Genomic DNA, 16,950 nt, shown 5'->3' with positions numbered 1-16,950 from the left:
ATGTACATTTAGACTGAATAATTCTTTAGTTAAAAATTACAGTTGATTTAAAATATAGCTAACAGATTGGATTATAAATATAACAAAAACCTCTAAACACATTCTTCTTGGAAAAAGTGGTTCCCACTCACCACACAATAAGACTCAGGCTTTTTGATGAAACTTATGACATAAAAAATTGATAACCAGAAAACCAGATTGTAACACTACAAAAAATTGAATTCTCCCAGTAACAAATGTAAGGATCTCAAACACTCCTTTCCCAAGCAGCAGCAAAGGCACCTCCCATCGACTCGATTATTTTTCTACAGAATCAGCTATATGTAACACTTTCTACAGTGGAATGTGGATATAACTTTGAAGAAGACATAAGAATGTTAGGTGAAAATAAGAGAAACTCAGTCCTGAGAAAGGAGAAGGCATGAGGAAGATATTCAAAATAATGAATTTAAACAATGGATGCATAGAATAAACCAATCATACTTTGTATCAGTTCCTATAAAGGAGGCTCAGTAAAAATTTGTTAAATTCTATTATTAAAGCCTACAACAATAAAACAAAATTCTTATATCCCTTGTATTGTGTATTTTCTAACCTATCCTATCTTGAAGACCTGACACTTTCTTATAACTATAGCAATCATAAAATTATCTCCTGTGAGAAGTAATTTCTTTTTTCTCCATTATAGATATATAATGAAAGCATTTCTATTTCAGCATTTCCATACCTAATCCTTCTTTTTAATAAATTCTTCTATTTTAATAGGACAGTTTTTCTCCCAAATTTAGATACTGCTCAGTCTGAATTTAATATACTATATGTTTTAGAATGATTTATTATGTTATACACGTTAGTAAGACAGGCAACAGAAATAAAACAAGACAGAAGTAATGTACTCTGATCACAGCAAACAAAGCAGCTATATTCATTCACTACACTGATGATTGCCTAACCATACATAGAAAAAAATTATCCAAATAATCTTCACAGAATGTTTTATGTTATATTCTGTACCTATTTACGATAAGCCATATATCAACTTGCAGATAATAGAACTACATTAATAATAAAAGTCTTCCATTACAGGTTAATGGACATGGCATTTTTAAGCAAGATGTGACTGTGGAGACGTACTTTTATGTATGTAGAGAAACTAATCCCCATGCTTTGTTTGTCTTCCATTTGATTTTTTTCCCCTTCCAAATATAGCTCTTTGCATTCACACTCATTTTTTCTTTGCCTTTTTCATGGGGCTCTACCAATATGATAGGAGTAACTATCTCCAAATGCCAGTTGGAAGAAAAAACAAGACATGAATGATGGTGATGGTTCTGTTATTGTAGAAATGACAAGAAAAATGGCTGGTGGAGAAAATGCTACAACTACAGATGCAAGTTGGAAATAGTGAAGGTACCAAAATATGAAAAATAGAAGTACCAAGAATATGCCCAACAGAACCAACTGCTCTGCCCCCCAGGTTGCATAGAATCTTAATGGCAATTTTTAAAAAGGTTTTTAATGCTCATTTCTGAAAACAGCTTCATAAGAGATTAAACAGAAAACTGCTATGGGGGATGAGTATCACATCTGGTTTGCAGAATCTTTCAAGTATATAGTGTTGAGCCAAGCCTTACCAAAAAAAGAGGAAGACTAATGGATGTTGAAGAAAATAAAACAAATTATCAAATTTGAAAATTCTATTGTCACAAATGCTATGCTCTAGAAATAAAATTGACCTTCAAGTGTGTAATATATCAGACTCTGTGAAGAACAAAAATTGACATTACTTGTATAAGAACCAATAGATAGAATGCAATTAAAGCATACAGAATGAAGTCTTAAATATGTTTGAAGATATAAGTCACAGATCTGCTATCAGAAATGTTAAGATTGCAAAAAAGGTTTGCCGAAGGGAGAATCCAGGCTGGGACATACCAAAGCTGGCTGTTGGCTGTCCTACAGGCAGGAATTTGTCTCGTCTGAGGTCCCCGCCACTACATGTATGCCCTACAACAGGGGTCCCCAACCACCGGGCCGCGGACCGGTACCGGGCCGTGGAGCACTCTCTACCGGGCCGCAAATAATTTTTTTTAAAAAAAATGGCGGCTTTCTTCACCTTCGGTGAATGCTGCTGGGATCGGGGATCAAGGACACAAATGAAAGAAGGGGAGGGAGGAAGCAACCGAAGCCTGTCCTTCTCTCTGGGTCAGCTCTCTCAGTCGCTCTCTCGCTCCTCCACCAGCCCAGGAAGAAACTGCTTCAAAGAAGCGGGGGGGGGCTTTTCCTGTCGCCGCAGCGCCTCCGAAGTGCCCGTTTCTCCCCCACCCCCACCGCCCGCCCGCGCGCGGGTTCAACCCAGTGCTCCGTTCTGCCTGCCTGCCTGCCTTCGTTAATGGTTGAATCGGAACAGCTTCGGCTGAGTAAAAGAGGTGAATAGTTATTATTCTCAGCCGAAGCTGCTCCCAAACAACCAGAAACTAAGGCAGGCAGGCAGGCAGGCAGAACGGGACACTGTGGATTGAAGCGCGGGCGGGGTGGGGGTGAAACGGGCGCTCGGAATAGCTGCGGCGACAGGAAACCCCCCGCTTCTTTGAAGCAGTCTCTTCCTGGGCTGGTGGAGCAGCGAGAGAGCGAAGCCTCCTTCTCTTCTCTCCCCGGTCCTTGCAAAAATTTTCTGCTTGAAACCGGTCCCTGGAACAAAAAAGGTTGGGGACCACTGCCCTACAAGACTCGCCTGCCAAAGGCCGCTTCCACCAAGGCAAAAGAGTCAATCCGATAATGTCTGATGAACGGGGTCACAGACGACCATATTGCAGTTTGACAAATGTCTAGAACTCAGTGGACAAGGGGTGTTGGTCCTACCTGACACACTGCTTCTTGGGGAGTCAAAGAGAGAATCCAGTCTCCCCCTGAAGTCTGTCTGGTCAGACTCAGGAGAGGGATTTTCATCATGAGGACTATCAGAGGACGATGGACAGCGGATTTAGCTTCGCTTTGATCAGAACTGGGGACTGTTACTGGGGGGGAGGGTGTCCTCAGTTTTTCAACTTAGTCTGTAGAGCTACGAGGTTTGAGACAACCCAGTCTGGATTCTCCCTTCGATTCCCCGAAAAGTGGCGTGTCAGGTAGGACCAATGCCCCTTCTGCAAACCTTTTTTGCAATCTTAACATTTCTGATAGCAGATCTGTGACTTAAATCTTCAAACATATTTAAGACTTCATTCTGTATGCTTTAATTGCATTCTATCTATTGGTTCTTATACAAGTAATGTCAATTTTTGTTCTTCAGAGTCTGATATATTACACACTTGGAAGTCAGGATCTGTGTCCCTTCATAAGAGATTAAACAGAAAACTGCTATGGGGGATGAGTATCACATCTGGTTTGCAGAATCTTTCAAGTATATAGCGTTGAGCCAAGCCTTACCAAAAAAAGAGGAAGACTAATGGATGTTGAAGAAAACAAAACAAATTTGAAAATTTGAAAATTCTATTGTCAAATGCTATGCTCTAGAAATAAAATTGACCTTCGTGGCAGATCATCTGGCCACCTGGATCATCTAGATGACCTTTTTTGGAAAACTTCTCCCATTTCAGGAGCCCCCACTCAAGTGCCAGATGGTCAACCAGAACCATTCTGGCTCCGGATGTTTGATTGGACTCTGGCTGAGTGAGACTCAGTCCGGAGGAATTCTCCAAGGTCTGGCGATCGACAGGCCTACCAGATCGGCGAACCAAGGTTGCCTGGGCCATTAAGGGGCTACCAACAAAACCTCTGCCCTCTCCATCAGTACTTTTCTGATTGTCCCTGGGATCAGGGGAACGGGGGCATACAATAGCCCCTGGGACCACCTGCATCAGAGAGTGTTGACCCCCTCCACCCCCGGTGCTGGAAATCTTGCAAAAAACTTCAGGAGTTGCGAGTTCTCTGGAGAGGCAAAGAGGTCTAGAATCGGTTGGCCGAACCGTTCCAACATCTCCTGGCACAGACTGGGATGCAGGTGCCACTCTGGCTGGTCGACCGTGGCCCTGCTCAACCAGTCTGCTTGCACATTGGAAACCCCCGAGATGTGTTTTGCTCATATTGATGACAGGTGTCTCTCCGCCCACCGGCACAATTGAGTTGCCTCCTGCATCAGGGATCTGGAGCGAGTGCCCTCCTGGTGTTTTATGTGGGCCTTGGTGGCCATGTTGTCCGTGAGAAGGACATGCCTCCTGTTACCTCCTGCCTTAGTCTCCTGAGAGCTAAGCAGACCGTACTGAGCTCTGGCCAGTTTATGTTATGGGAGAGCTCCTACTGTAACCACTGCCCCTGGGTAACCTGGGTTCCTAGGTAAGACCCCCTATCGGACAGATTGGCATTGGTGGTGATGGAAATTCTCTGGCGCTCCCTGTACAAACACCCCTGATCCATGGCCCGGGACTGCCACCAATGGAACGAGCATAGTACCGCCAGGGGTACTCAAAGCCTCATCGCTGAGTTGCCCCTGCCTGCCCTCTGATAGGAGAGCACGAACCACTGCGGAGTCCAGGCATGGAAGCGGACCCAGGGAACAATACCAATGCAGGAGATCATCTTGCCCAGAAGTTGAGACAAGAAGATGATGGGTGCTTCTCTGGAAGTCAGGATCTGTGTCGTCAGCCTTTATGCTGTCCCGACGCTCTTGGGAGAGGAAGATTTGTCCCGCCAACGTGTCTATGATTATGAAATTCCAGGGAGAGCCCTGATCGTATAGTGGTCAGAATCCAAGTGTCCGTCGTGGTCTCCTCCCACTTCTGCCAGAAGAGACCCAGACGGCCCCCTATGGGATGTCTCTGGCATCACTTGTTGTGTCTAAATGGCCTACCGGATCCTCTGAAGGACCTCTTTTCCTTTGGCCTGACGGCCTCTGACAGCAAAGGCCGGTCTATCGGCCTGAGAGGAAGACCCTGGAAGAATGGCCTATTCTGATGGAGAAAGCTTGCCCCAGCCTAAAGATCCCCGTCTAAAGTAGGGCCTCCTGAAATAGGGCGAAGGGCAGTAATCAAAACACCTCCCCCGAGAAGGATCTTTCATTTGTCTCTGTTCTCCGTTAAAAAGGGGTCCAGAGACTCCCTAAAAAGCCTCTCCCCCTTAAAGGGGGCTTACACCAGCTTCCATTTGTTCCTGGAGTCCATTTGCCAATTTCGTAGCCAAAGAAGTCTACATGCTGTTACAGAAGATGCAATGGCCCTGGACGGAAATTTGGCGGCAGTGTGCATGGTGTTTGCTGTCAATTGAGCTGCAGCTATTATTTAAATCCTGAGGTCCTCAGATGGAATTCTGCCCTGCAACTGCCTCAGCCACCACGGAGAGGCCTGTGTGAAAAATGACACAGTCATGGATCCTCTGATGGCCCAAGTGTCAGCCTGATATGCGTTCAATGCGTCCTCCGCGTCCAGTGGTATGACCGATGAGGTGACCAGGCTGTCAAATACTATTATCTGCCAATTGGTCTTGCTGCATGCTTTCATGGGGAATCTGAGGGAAAAATGCTATCAGCCATCTTGGATCCCCTCAGAGCCTTGTCAAATTGTTTATCCAAGGCCTTCTATCTGTGCCTGGCCTGTCTCTCCGCTGCCCTAGAAGATCTTTTAGGGGCTAGGACCCTGGCTCTAATTCTGGTTGCTGCCTCTAAACCAGCAGATCTGGGCTTTGCAGATCCTCTGGCAGCTCTCTCTCTGCTCTGCTGGGAAGCTGACAATTTCTGATCAGCTCCTCTGGCCACCATTTTCAGCACCAAAGGCAACTGTCAGTAACAGAGTGAGAAAAAAAGTTCAAAACTTAAATTGAAAAATATTTAGCCCAAGGCTAGCTGCTCTGGCTAAAGCAGTTGTCCACCACTTCAGGAGGCAAATGCGACCAAATGCTCAGCATAGCTCCACAATTTAGGCAGTTTAAAAGTTAAAAGGAAAAAAGTGGACCTTTTAAAATGCAACAAGCCCTTACGGATCAGGGACTTGTGAGCTGAAGTGCTGGCTGCACCGCAATTAACTCCAGGCAGGCTTAAGCGTCTCGCAGCTGTCACGGTGCTCTGGTCACTAGTAAAGGGAGTCTGGATCTAATACCCAGGTGGCAGATACCCCCAACCAGGACACACAGAGCGAACTGCAGGATTGTCCCGATGGTCGGAAATAGCCACTCACGCAAAAGGCAGTCTGAAGTACCTCACAGCTGCTGTGGCTGTCAAAATCAAGGGGAAACAGCTTTGGAGACAGACCGAATTATCGGTGCTGACTCCAGCCCACCCCGGGCCACACGGGCTCTCAGGAGCACTTTTTGCCCTCAATCCGACCAGAAACCAACAATAACCCAGTAACCAGCCAAAAAACAAGTCAAGAATAAAAAGAAAATTAAAAGGCACGAAAGGAAAGAGTGTGAAAAACAAAAAAAATGGCTAAACTGGAAAGCCTGATAGCTGTCAAACCTCTCTCCTAATGACAATGAAAAACCTAGAATCCAGGGAGTAGAAATATTCTTCAAAACTTCCAACAATTTCTTCAACAATTTAAATCATTCAGAGCCCTGTAAAGGTGGTCTGATTGAACTGAGATCAAGTGAAGAACTGGGGGCCATTGGGGGGGGTGGTTATCCTCAGTTTTTCAACTCGGTCTGTAGAGCTACCCAGCCTGGATTCTCCCTTCGGCTCATTGGAGAATAAGAGGTTTGTGCAGAAAAACATTCTATTAAGACATTGCAGTGTCCAGATTATTTTTAAAAATGATGAAGATGCTGAAGGCTAGTATTCTGCATAAGTATTATTCATTTAATTGGTTTTAAAATTCAAGTCAGGTAGGTAGCACAGAAAGCCTATTGAATTTCATTCAAAACAGTAGCAATAGTTTTGATTCAAAATTGTTGAGGTGCATTTTGTATCAGGTAATTTTTCAAATACAGGTAGTCCTTGAGTTACATCCACAATGGAGCCCAAAATTTATGTTGCTAAGTGAAACATTTAAGTGAATTTGCCACATTTTATGACTCTTCTTGCCACAGTTATTAACTGAAATATTGCATTTGTTAAGTTAGTGACACAGTTGTTAAATGAAACTGGTTTCCCCATTGACTTTGCTTGTCAGAAGATCACAAAAGGTGATCGCATGATCTTGGGACACTGCAACCATCATGAATATGAACCAGTTGCCAAGCATTTTGAATTTTGATCATGTGACCATGGGGATGATGCAATGGTTGTAAGTGTGAAAGATGTTCATAAGTCACTTTTTTCAGTGTCATAACTTTGAATGTTCACTAAATGAACTGTTGTAAGTTGAAGACTCCCTGTACAATTTTAGAACAAATGTATTATTTCCATATTATAAAAATATTTACATGTATAATTATCAGAAATATTTACAAGATAGTTGAAAAATTAAGTTTTATTATTCTCACAATCCAGTTCATTCATTCATTCATTTATCAAGATTTGGAGTTGTCTGCCTAAAGTCATTTATTAGACACGTGGGACAAAGCCTAAATCATAGATTTTCTGTTTCCCAGATTACTTCTAGGTTTAATTGTGTATTAACACAAACCTTAATGAATCAGTACTTTTTTTCTTTAAAATGGTCAGTTTTATTGCTAGTATTTCACTAAATAATATAACTTCCCATCAGGAATGTGACACATGTCTTACTCCTTAAAGCAGATGCATCTTCTTTGGGATCATGCAGTAGTTACCAAATAACTAAAAGAAATACACATTTGCTATATGGAGTTGCAGAAAAGTTTCCCTCTGCACTATAGCCACACGGTTTGAAGCATCTTTTAGTTTTTGAATGTGAAACACAGCACATACAACAATATCTATACAAGTACTTCCCAGCTTAAAACCATTTGTTTAGCAACCATTCAAAGTTACAAAGCACCAAAAAAGTGATTTACTCACACTTACCACCTTGGCAGTATCCCCATGGTCCAGTGATCAAAATTCAGGTGCTTGGCAACCAACATGTATTTATGACAGCGGAAGCATCCCAGGGTCATGTGATTGCCATTCTGCAACCTTCCCAGGGGGACAAGCAAAATCAATGGAAGAAGCCCAATTAGCTTAATGATTGTGTGATTTGCTTAACAAATGCAGTGATTTGCATTGTAAAATCAGGCACAATTGTGGTCTTAAGGATTACATGCAAATAAATTCTTTTTTGTGCCACCGCAAAAGACTTCAGCTTCAGTTTTTGTTTATACATACAAAGTAATACAGTAATCAGTGCACAAGGTGATTATTGTAATATTGTAATACAAGAGCTTAGTTCCAAAAATCTTTACTCAGAAAATAGCAGAGAAAGATATGTAAACAGATGCAGGCACTAGTGTATGATTCCATGCAATTCAAGATATAATCAGACTGATCATGACCACCATCTTCTGATAAAGGTAAAGGAGTCCCAGTGGATTTTACTCTGCTAGTCATTGCTAACTATAGGAATGGATGCTCATCTCCGTTTCAGGGGCCATTAAGCCAGCGCTGTCCAAAGATATTTCCACAGTAATGTGGCCAGCAAGACATCATGGAGCACTCTTCCCTTCCTATCGAAGTGGTACCTATTTATCTATTTGCATGCTTTTGAACTTCCAATTTCTATCCTCCCTCCAATACTAGTCACATTTGGAAGTTTGGAGCATTTATTCTTCATTTGCATTACCTCGGTTCTATTGATATTCAGACTTAGTTACCACATTTCACTAATGGCAATTTTAATTATATTGTTCACATAACTGGAAACTTGTTCCTGAACTTGGATGGACTTTTCAGACTGCATAATCATAATACTGTTTTTTCCTTCGGTATAGAAGAAACATTCAAAGAAAATGAAAAAAGATACAAAATAATACAATGAAGATTATTAGGAGCCTGGAACCACAACTTTACAAATGAGGAAACTGGTATATCTGACCCTGAGAAAAGAATAAATGTATTTAAAAGGAGATAGCGTATCATAGATGGTTTGTTCCTTGTCATCTTCACAAACACAATATATAATAATGGTCCTAAATTACAGGAAGGCAGACATCAACTGAATATTAGGGAAGATTTCTTAATGATAAATACGTAGCTAATTACATAAGGGTTAATTCTTCTATTCTTTCCTGGTCACATTAAAGTATCACCTCTTGCAAATACTTTAGATTGAGTGTCCCTGCATGTAAAAGAAGATCTAGTAGATTACATGATGCCTTCTAACTTTATAATCATAAGTATATTTATTAACGTGTAAGTTCACTATGGCATTCAAACTCACCTTGAAGCCAGCTTGAATACTCTGCAGATAAATGGGTGCGATTTAAATTGAAATTGTAGTAATTATGAATACTTCCACTTCAAGTTCAGTTCAAGTATCCATTAATTTTTTGAAAAATGGGAATACAATCTGATAAGTATGGTCATTTAACTATTCAATTTCCAAGGAATTCACTCCATTCCAATACATTCAAGTCACACCACACCTCCTGACACAATTAATTCTCACTTCTATATAGGAAAATAGGCAAAAGTTTTTATTCAGACTTTTTAGCTTCTTTCAACAAACATTCTGTGCAACGGAACATGTACCATTAACTTTATGTCAGAATTTGAAACCTTAAAAAGTTCTCCAATCACTTTCTCATCTTTAGAAATCTTTCTGGAAAAGTATACAAATTTACTTTTTGTTTTGTAGATTTTCACAATGTATGCATAATTACAACAATTCTTTCAATTTGCTTTGTAAACAAGAGGTATGCCAGTCTTTGTATATTTTCAAATCCATATTCTTTACTGAACCATATACACTAACGTTTGTTATATAATAGGTTGGATTTTCAGCCAGCATAAGCTCACCAACAGACAAAAATCCTCACATATCCATATTCTCGATCAAGGTATCTCTGACATCATAACAAGCATCCTTGTATGTGTATCTATACATATATTAAATGATTACGGTATTATGGATTGTTTACTCTTGTTCAGCTATAGTTTTCTATTTTCAAGCATACTTTATTTTCATTATATGCTCTTATCACATTCAGCAAATAACTTGCATTACCACCTTTTCACAAAACATAAGTGTATCTATCCATTTTGAAATAAATTTTCAAAATTTTCTCTAAATCAAACATGCCATACATTTTCTATAAAGTGTATGCACAGATTGTCAAGTATTTCAACTGGAATAGAAGGTCAACTGCAATTTAACTTGACTATTTAAGAGAAGGAGCAATGACTTATATAAATAGTAGTGTATAATCCTCTAATTGCACATAACTATTAAAGTATGCATGTGAATAAAGGTCAATTATCCCAATACAACAAATTCTTACCTTTTGGAAGATTTACTGCATTCTGGAATTATCAGGAGCCAAGAAACCCAATAATCAGAAACCTAAGTCACAATCCCTGGTAGTGCCTAAATTCCCTTACATTATGAGGCATCCTATAAACTGAAGTACAGATATTACTTCAAGCTTAGATAACTCAGCAGCAGCAAGGACTGTATAGGTCAGCTGTCCTAAGGATAGCACGACATGCTAAAGAATTTCCTCTATGTTTATTCAAATCTAATGGTAAAGAAGCATATCATAATGTTCACACACTCCAACTTAATCCTTGATTAGACAAATCACTTTATATAAATTTCATTTTGAGTAAGAATTCTGCAACAAATTTAGCTCAAATTCATTTCAGTCTCTTGGTGGCATGAAAATTTTGTTTTAGTTGATAAAATAATTAGCGTAACGTTATTTGGAGTTCAACAAGTGTTTTGATCCAGTCTCATATAATTCTTGTAGAAAAAAACATGAATAGAGCTGAGAAATATGTCAGCTTCATACTTTTTCAAACTAAGTTCAATAAGAGAGAATGTGAATTCATAATAAATGGTTTTCTATGGTGAATAGCTTGTAAGCTAGTTATAATATGCACTTATTTTTTTAAAAAAACACAACTGACTGCCAATTTACTGCTTGTATTATAAATCTTACTAGAATAAAGCAAAAAGCTAAAAAAATCATTTCCAGAAACTGAGGATAATTCAGGATAGCCTTCAAACAAGTTTGAAACATTTAATAAAAGCTAATAACTGTACTAAATGTTGAAAGACATCTCATGTTCTGAAGAAAACTACAAAATAACTGTGGGATTAGCTATTCATTACAAACACAATGTTAAGGATATCCTTGCTTTCCTACAGATGTCCAACTCCTATAACTTGTCAACATTTTAAAATTTTATCCAAATGTATTTTAAATTAAGTTCTACTGAATTCATTCTGCAAAGTGGAGGTGGCATTAACTTTGTAAATCACAGGTTGAGTTCAGTTGGTATTGATCTCCTCCTACACAAAATAACAAGCCATGAAATGGATTAAAACCTGTTTGAGTATTGCATACAAAGGCACAGTAAATTACATTTTTTTCTTTTCCCCCAACTTCAAATGATTTAAATTCAAGAAAAGCTTTCTTATGCTCATAAATGCATTGTAAATTTGTATACAATGACAATCTTCTAAGGATGCATTTCAGCTTGATTCTTCTTCAGCCTTTTCCAATATCAAATCATCCTGTCAAACTTCAACATATTTTAACTAGTAAAACTTACTCCTGGAAAAATCAAGAGGCATAATAAGCAAGCTACACTTAAAAAAAAACAGATTAGCTTTCTATCATATAGAGGACTATTTTATTTCCATTCAAAATCTGTGCTTCAGATCACAAATCACAATCATTATTACATTATTAAAGCATTATGTGAAATCAGTATCCTTATGCCCAGGTTTACCCAAAATATTTCACCATAGGATGTTATCTCCCTTTCATATTACAACTCTATGGCAGAGCAGAACTGACACAGACAACTAAGAACTATCCTCTGTCCTTCATATTCCAGCTACAAACGGCTAGAAAATTAGGTTGCAATGCCATTCTTGCTTGCCTGAAACAAACTCAGCAGTATTTACTTTTGATTAAGCTCCCAGAAGATCAGATAAGACAGCATTAGTACTGCACAAGTTCACTAATCTTTACATGCTGTTTTCTGCAATCACTTCACACAAATCCACCTTTAATCCTTCCAAAGTAGATTTATGGTATTTATGTTTATTGTTTTCACTCCCTTCTGAGTTCACGGAAGTACCAATACCTCCCCTTTTAGTCTGTCTAACTGGCAGCGCTGGAAAAAAAATTTGTTTAAGGAGTATACTTAAGACCAAAAAAAGATTCTGAAAGAACGAACTCGAATGTCCTACACAGCCGCGATCATTTCAGCACCTGCTAATAAACGTCAAGCTACTTATTTGCCTAATCAGTTAGTGGGCTTTTTTTTCCCCCCGTCTCCCGCCCAATCCCGAGAAAGGTAGAGAATCCGGAATGGAATGTATTGAAAAGGGCGGAGTCCAGCTATATAATGACATTCGCCTGTCCTCCACCACCCCCTCCCCACAATTTGAGCAAGCCCCTCATCAGCCGTGGCAGCAAATGCAGCTTCCAGCCAGCCCTGCCCGACATGGTCCTCCCAGAATGCTGGACGTGTAACGGTCTCGGCGGCGGCTCCAAGTGACAAGTGGAATCCCATACAAGCTCTCAACTCCCAGCAACAGCGCCGACAACAAACCATAACAAGGCAGCGGGACACCACACTTCGTTTCCCCCCCGCCCCCGCCCGACCGCACGGAGGCGCGCTTATAGAAACGCAAACCTGAGGCAGACACACACACACACACACGTGTTTCTAAAAGAATGAATTGCAGGCTTCGACGCTCTCGTCAGCTCCTACCAAATCGCCGCCGGAAAGAGACGCCTACCGGGAGAGACGCTTCAGGGCGCGACGGTCACAAATGTTTATCCCTAACAGCTCGGATCCCGGTTAGTCCGAGCAAAGAGATTCAACGCGCGTTTAACCAAGTTTCGCAGCTAAGGCTTGGGAGCCCCGCGAATGAGAAAGGCCGAGCAAGGCAACTCTTTATTCTCACGCACCCGTTTTTCCCCCCACCTGGTTTCTCTGCCCCCCACCCCACCGCTGGATTCCCGACCTCTCTCCGCCTGCACTCGCGAATGCCACGGCCGGTCCGTAGCCCAGAAGCGGCCGCTCCGCCCGAGCCCGCCCCCCCCCCCCACCTCTCCGCCGCTGCATTTACATGTGGGTGAAATATTAACGCGGGAATGAAATGCTTTCGGGAACGGGAGGGGTGAGGCGTTTTCTTCTCGCCTCACCGCCGCCCCCTTTTCCGACCGAAACTTCGCTGGCAGAGCGGTCAAAGAAAAGTTTCCCCGAAGTCCCCGCCCGCCACTCCGCTCCCAACAGCGGCCCACTTCGAGCTCCACGTCGGGACGGACTCTGGGAAGAAACTGGTTTGGTCCGGCGAACCGCCGCCGCCGCCGCCCCCTTCCCGGGGGAAAAAAGAAAAAGTTTCTGCACTACTCACCGCAGCAGACGCGGGAGAGGAGCAAACCCAACGATAGCAAGCCGGGTAAGGCAGGCATGGTTCGGCGGCGGCAGCAGCAACAATGCTGGGCCGATGGAGAAGAAGAGGCTAACTCGCGGCCGGGCGGAACGGCCGTCTCTGTGGACCCGGCCATGCTGGAGGCTAGGAGCTACTCCCAACCGCCGCCGCTACGACTCCCGAGCGCTCCCGCTACAGCCTCCTTCTCCTCTTCCCTGCGCCGGGTCCGTGTGTCACTGTGAGGGAAGGCACCGCCCCCGCCGCCCCTCCCTCCAAAGGAACGGGACACACCACCCCGCCTGCCAGAGGAGGGGGGAGGAAAGGCGGACTTTCCCCCATGCGGGCTGAGCTGCGGCGCCCGAAGCGTCTCCCTTCTTCAAGACCATTCCCTAAGGAGCTGTCCCCAGTCTGGATGACGTAGCACCTCCTGGGAAGCTGGACATCTCGGAGATGTCACAATGTCTTCTTCGTCCCCCCATAAATGTTATTGGTACGTTCCATTCCTTCCCCCTACTCACTTGTACCAACCCAAAGGGGGGGGGGAGGAGGGTGGAATCATTGCTTTTCTTTTCTCTCGCTTTTTTGCTGCTTCCACATTTTTTTCCTTTCTCCGTAGAGTATTTCTGTGCGTTCTTTGTTTCTAGCCGGTGATATAGTTCTTGGCCATAATTTCCTCCTTCCATCTTTTTCTTTGCTTCCCAGTCCTTAATTTTTTCCATCCTCTTCATTTACTCTTGGCATTGTTACTGCAAATCTCTCACGATGCTGGAAAACTTGGCTTGCTCACAAATGCCTTTGCGAGCTCACTCTTTCGCTTTAACCCCTGGGATCATTGTGTTCTCTGACCAGCTAAAAGAGCCGTGAACAGAGTACTACAAACACACATCAAGAAGGAGAAAGGAAATGAAGATCGGGGGTTTTCTCTCTGTCTCGATGCAAATCATCATCAGCTTTCCCACCCCAAACCCAGCAATTCCTCGCCACCAGTATCATGTAGCCGTGACACGACTTCCCATATTTGCCTGCGCCGGGAGTGGTTCACCACGCTAACGCCAGTGGGATTCCTTCCCGCCCTATCCAGCCGCTTCATGGGGACGATTTTGCACGAACCTGGCGAGAAGTGTTTTGAACTGGAGTTTTACACTGTTGTGGCTGATAATGGACAACAAATTGGAGGAGAGGGGAAAGAAACAGTCTGGCTGACAAAGTTAGGATGAGGCACTCTTATTACCAAATAATTAAATACGTTGTCTGCCAAGTTAATTGCCAGTGAAGTAGATCACGTTCTGTGTTTGTAATTTTGCAGCTTTATATCCATTCAACAGAAGCAAGTAGAAAAAGGAGGAGGAAAAAAAAGGAGACAATGACAATGCAAACTTTAGAAGAATCTTTATTTTCGAGGGGTGGGTGTGGATTTGTTTTCCTTGCTTACCTATCTGTAACAAATGTCCTTTCTTAGGATCATTTTTGGTGGTGGTGTTGTGGATACTTGCTTTGTACTGGTAAGGTAGCCCCAAAGCTCATTTTCACAGTCCATTAAAGACGTGAGATGGTGAGCTGTTGCACTGTGGAAAGAGATTAGAATTGGCAGGATTGAAAAGCAGCATATCATGTTCCCAATCCTCTTAGCCAATCAGATCTCTTTAGAAATAATGGGGTTTGGAAATGAGGAGATGATGGAAGAATGTTTATGAACATGTCATGTGTGGTGGCTTTGAGAAATTGGCACATAATGAGACCCTGATTCTGTCATACTTAGTCCTTCCAGGGAGATCTTTTGGACTGTAATGATTTGTTCTTTATTCTGCACCTTTTGAAAAGAAAAATCATGTAACACAGCTAATGATGGCCTTATTTTGAATATGAATATCTAAATTCATATAGAAGGAACTCTGCATATAGAAAGATTCAAATTAAATTATTTCATATCATACATTGCATTGTTTTATTTATCACACTATGTACAATTCCTAATTAAGATTAGTTTCACTATGCTAAATTAACATAAGCTTCAAATTTGGGAGAAAATGCCAAGTTTTTAATTTTATGTGTATGAAACTCAATGCTGTGGGTTTTACATATGTAGCTTAAATATATATATAAGTATTTCTTTTGAAACTTGAGCCTTCAAACTTTTCACCACATGTTAGAAAGTAAACATCTTTTTTTTATCCTTATTTTATGCCATATACACACACCTCTAATCCTTACATATATCTGTGTATCACTACTATGGATTGAGTTATTTATAAACAATAAAAGGCAGGATAAAAATAAGATAAATAAATACACCAAATATATTTACAAAACTAGGACCTATTTTTTGGTAAGATAACCAAATAGATATTATAATTGAATATATCTGAAGAGCACTAGGTTATAGAAAGCTAGTGTTAAATAGTCTATATTTAATGGTTTGGACAGGCAGTGGAGGGATAGGGGGATATTGTTTTTAATAACCTTATTTTTCCTAGAGGTTAATTGCTATCCCTACTAGAAACAAGATTAAACTGGGTGCAGTATATTTGATGCTGCAAGGGTTGGGTTTTATTTGTGTGTGTTTCTGTGTTATGCATGCAAATTTTCACTTGGAGCTGTGGGCAGCCAAGGCAGGGAAGCCCCTAACAGAAACAATTTAATCCAAATTGCATCAATTCCTTCTGCTTACTTGGAACATGCTGTGCTTGAAGGGCAAAAGTGTGCAGAGTCAAAAGCAAAATCTGTAGTGTGAAGTGCAAAGGAGATTCCTAGTATCATCACCTAAATTATAGACTCTGATAGCCGTAAATTGGAGTATTGTGCAGCTACTAGATTTTTTTATGTTCAGGATTCCTTCAGGAAGTTCATATAATTAAAAATCCAATAACTGTGTTTATAATCTAATTTATTAGCTGATAAAGTGATCTCATCCCCATTCTTTTGATACTGTTATTGCATTAAAGTAATATATTGGGATTATTCCTAGTTCAGATTTATGATTGGCACTGCATGTTTGTACTGTCAGCACTGAGTAAATGTGCTTATTTATGGCCAAGGTCTCAGTTTTTCTTCCTAATATGCTACTTTGTAGGAGAAAAAGAAGATTATTTTATAGGAAAGTATTATAATATGAGGTTTTTCATCTGCATGCTGGAGTTGTATGGAGCTGTATGGAACTGTTCCTTCATTCTTCTAAAGCAGGGCTGTCAAACTCCTGAACCGTGGGCCAGTTGTATCAGGTACTGGCCACGTCCGGTTTAACGAAGGAGGGGAAAGTCACAATATGTCACGTGACACCCACCATGACGACATGAATTTGACACCCCTGTTCTAAAGAATCCTAATTTATTTAGAGGTGTTTTAAAACAGTGATCCCCAACCTTTCTTATGCCGCGGCCCGGTATCCCCAACCTTTTTTATGGCGCGGCCTGGTACCGGCATTAGCTGGGCGCCGCCATCTTTTTTGATGAAAAATGCTTCCGGTGAGCTTTCTACCCGGAAAAGCTCACCGGAAGCGCTGGCGCCGCCATCT

General features: G+C 41.6%; 1 protein-coding gene across 2 annotated transcripts in view; it reads right to left on the bottom strand.

Annotated features, from left to right (window-relative positions):
• The window catches only part of NECTIN3 (nectin cell adhesion molecule 3), an 88,640-nt gene extending 73,275 nt beyond the window's left edge, over positions 1 to 15,365 (bottom strand). For both annotated transcript variants that reach the window (XM_026663985.2, XM_026663984.2), the window contains exon 1: positions 13,422 to 15,365. In XM_026663985.2, coding sequence (XP_026519770.1) covers positions 13,422 to 13,575 — 154 coding nt within the window. In that variant the 5' untranslated portion in view covers positions 13,576 to 15,365. The remainder of the gene's footprint in view (positions 1 to 13,421) is intronic.
• Between the last annotated feature and the right edge of the window lie 1,585 nt (positions 15,366 to 16,950).

Source organism: Notechis scutatus, chromosome 5 (assembly GCF_049901735.1).
Source record: "Notechis scutatus isolate UNSWTSFEM ecotype Mainland chromosome 5, rNotScu1.2, whole genome shotgun sequence".
NCBI classification, from domain to species: domain Eukaryota; kingdom Metazoa; phylum Chordata; class Lepidosauria; order Squamata; family Elapidae; genus Notechis; species Notechis scutatus.
Note: the sequence above shows the minus strand (reverse complement) of the source record. Positions and strands in the feature narration are given on the sequence as shown.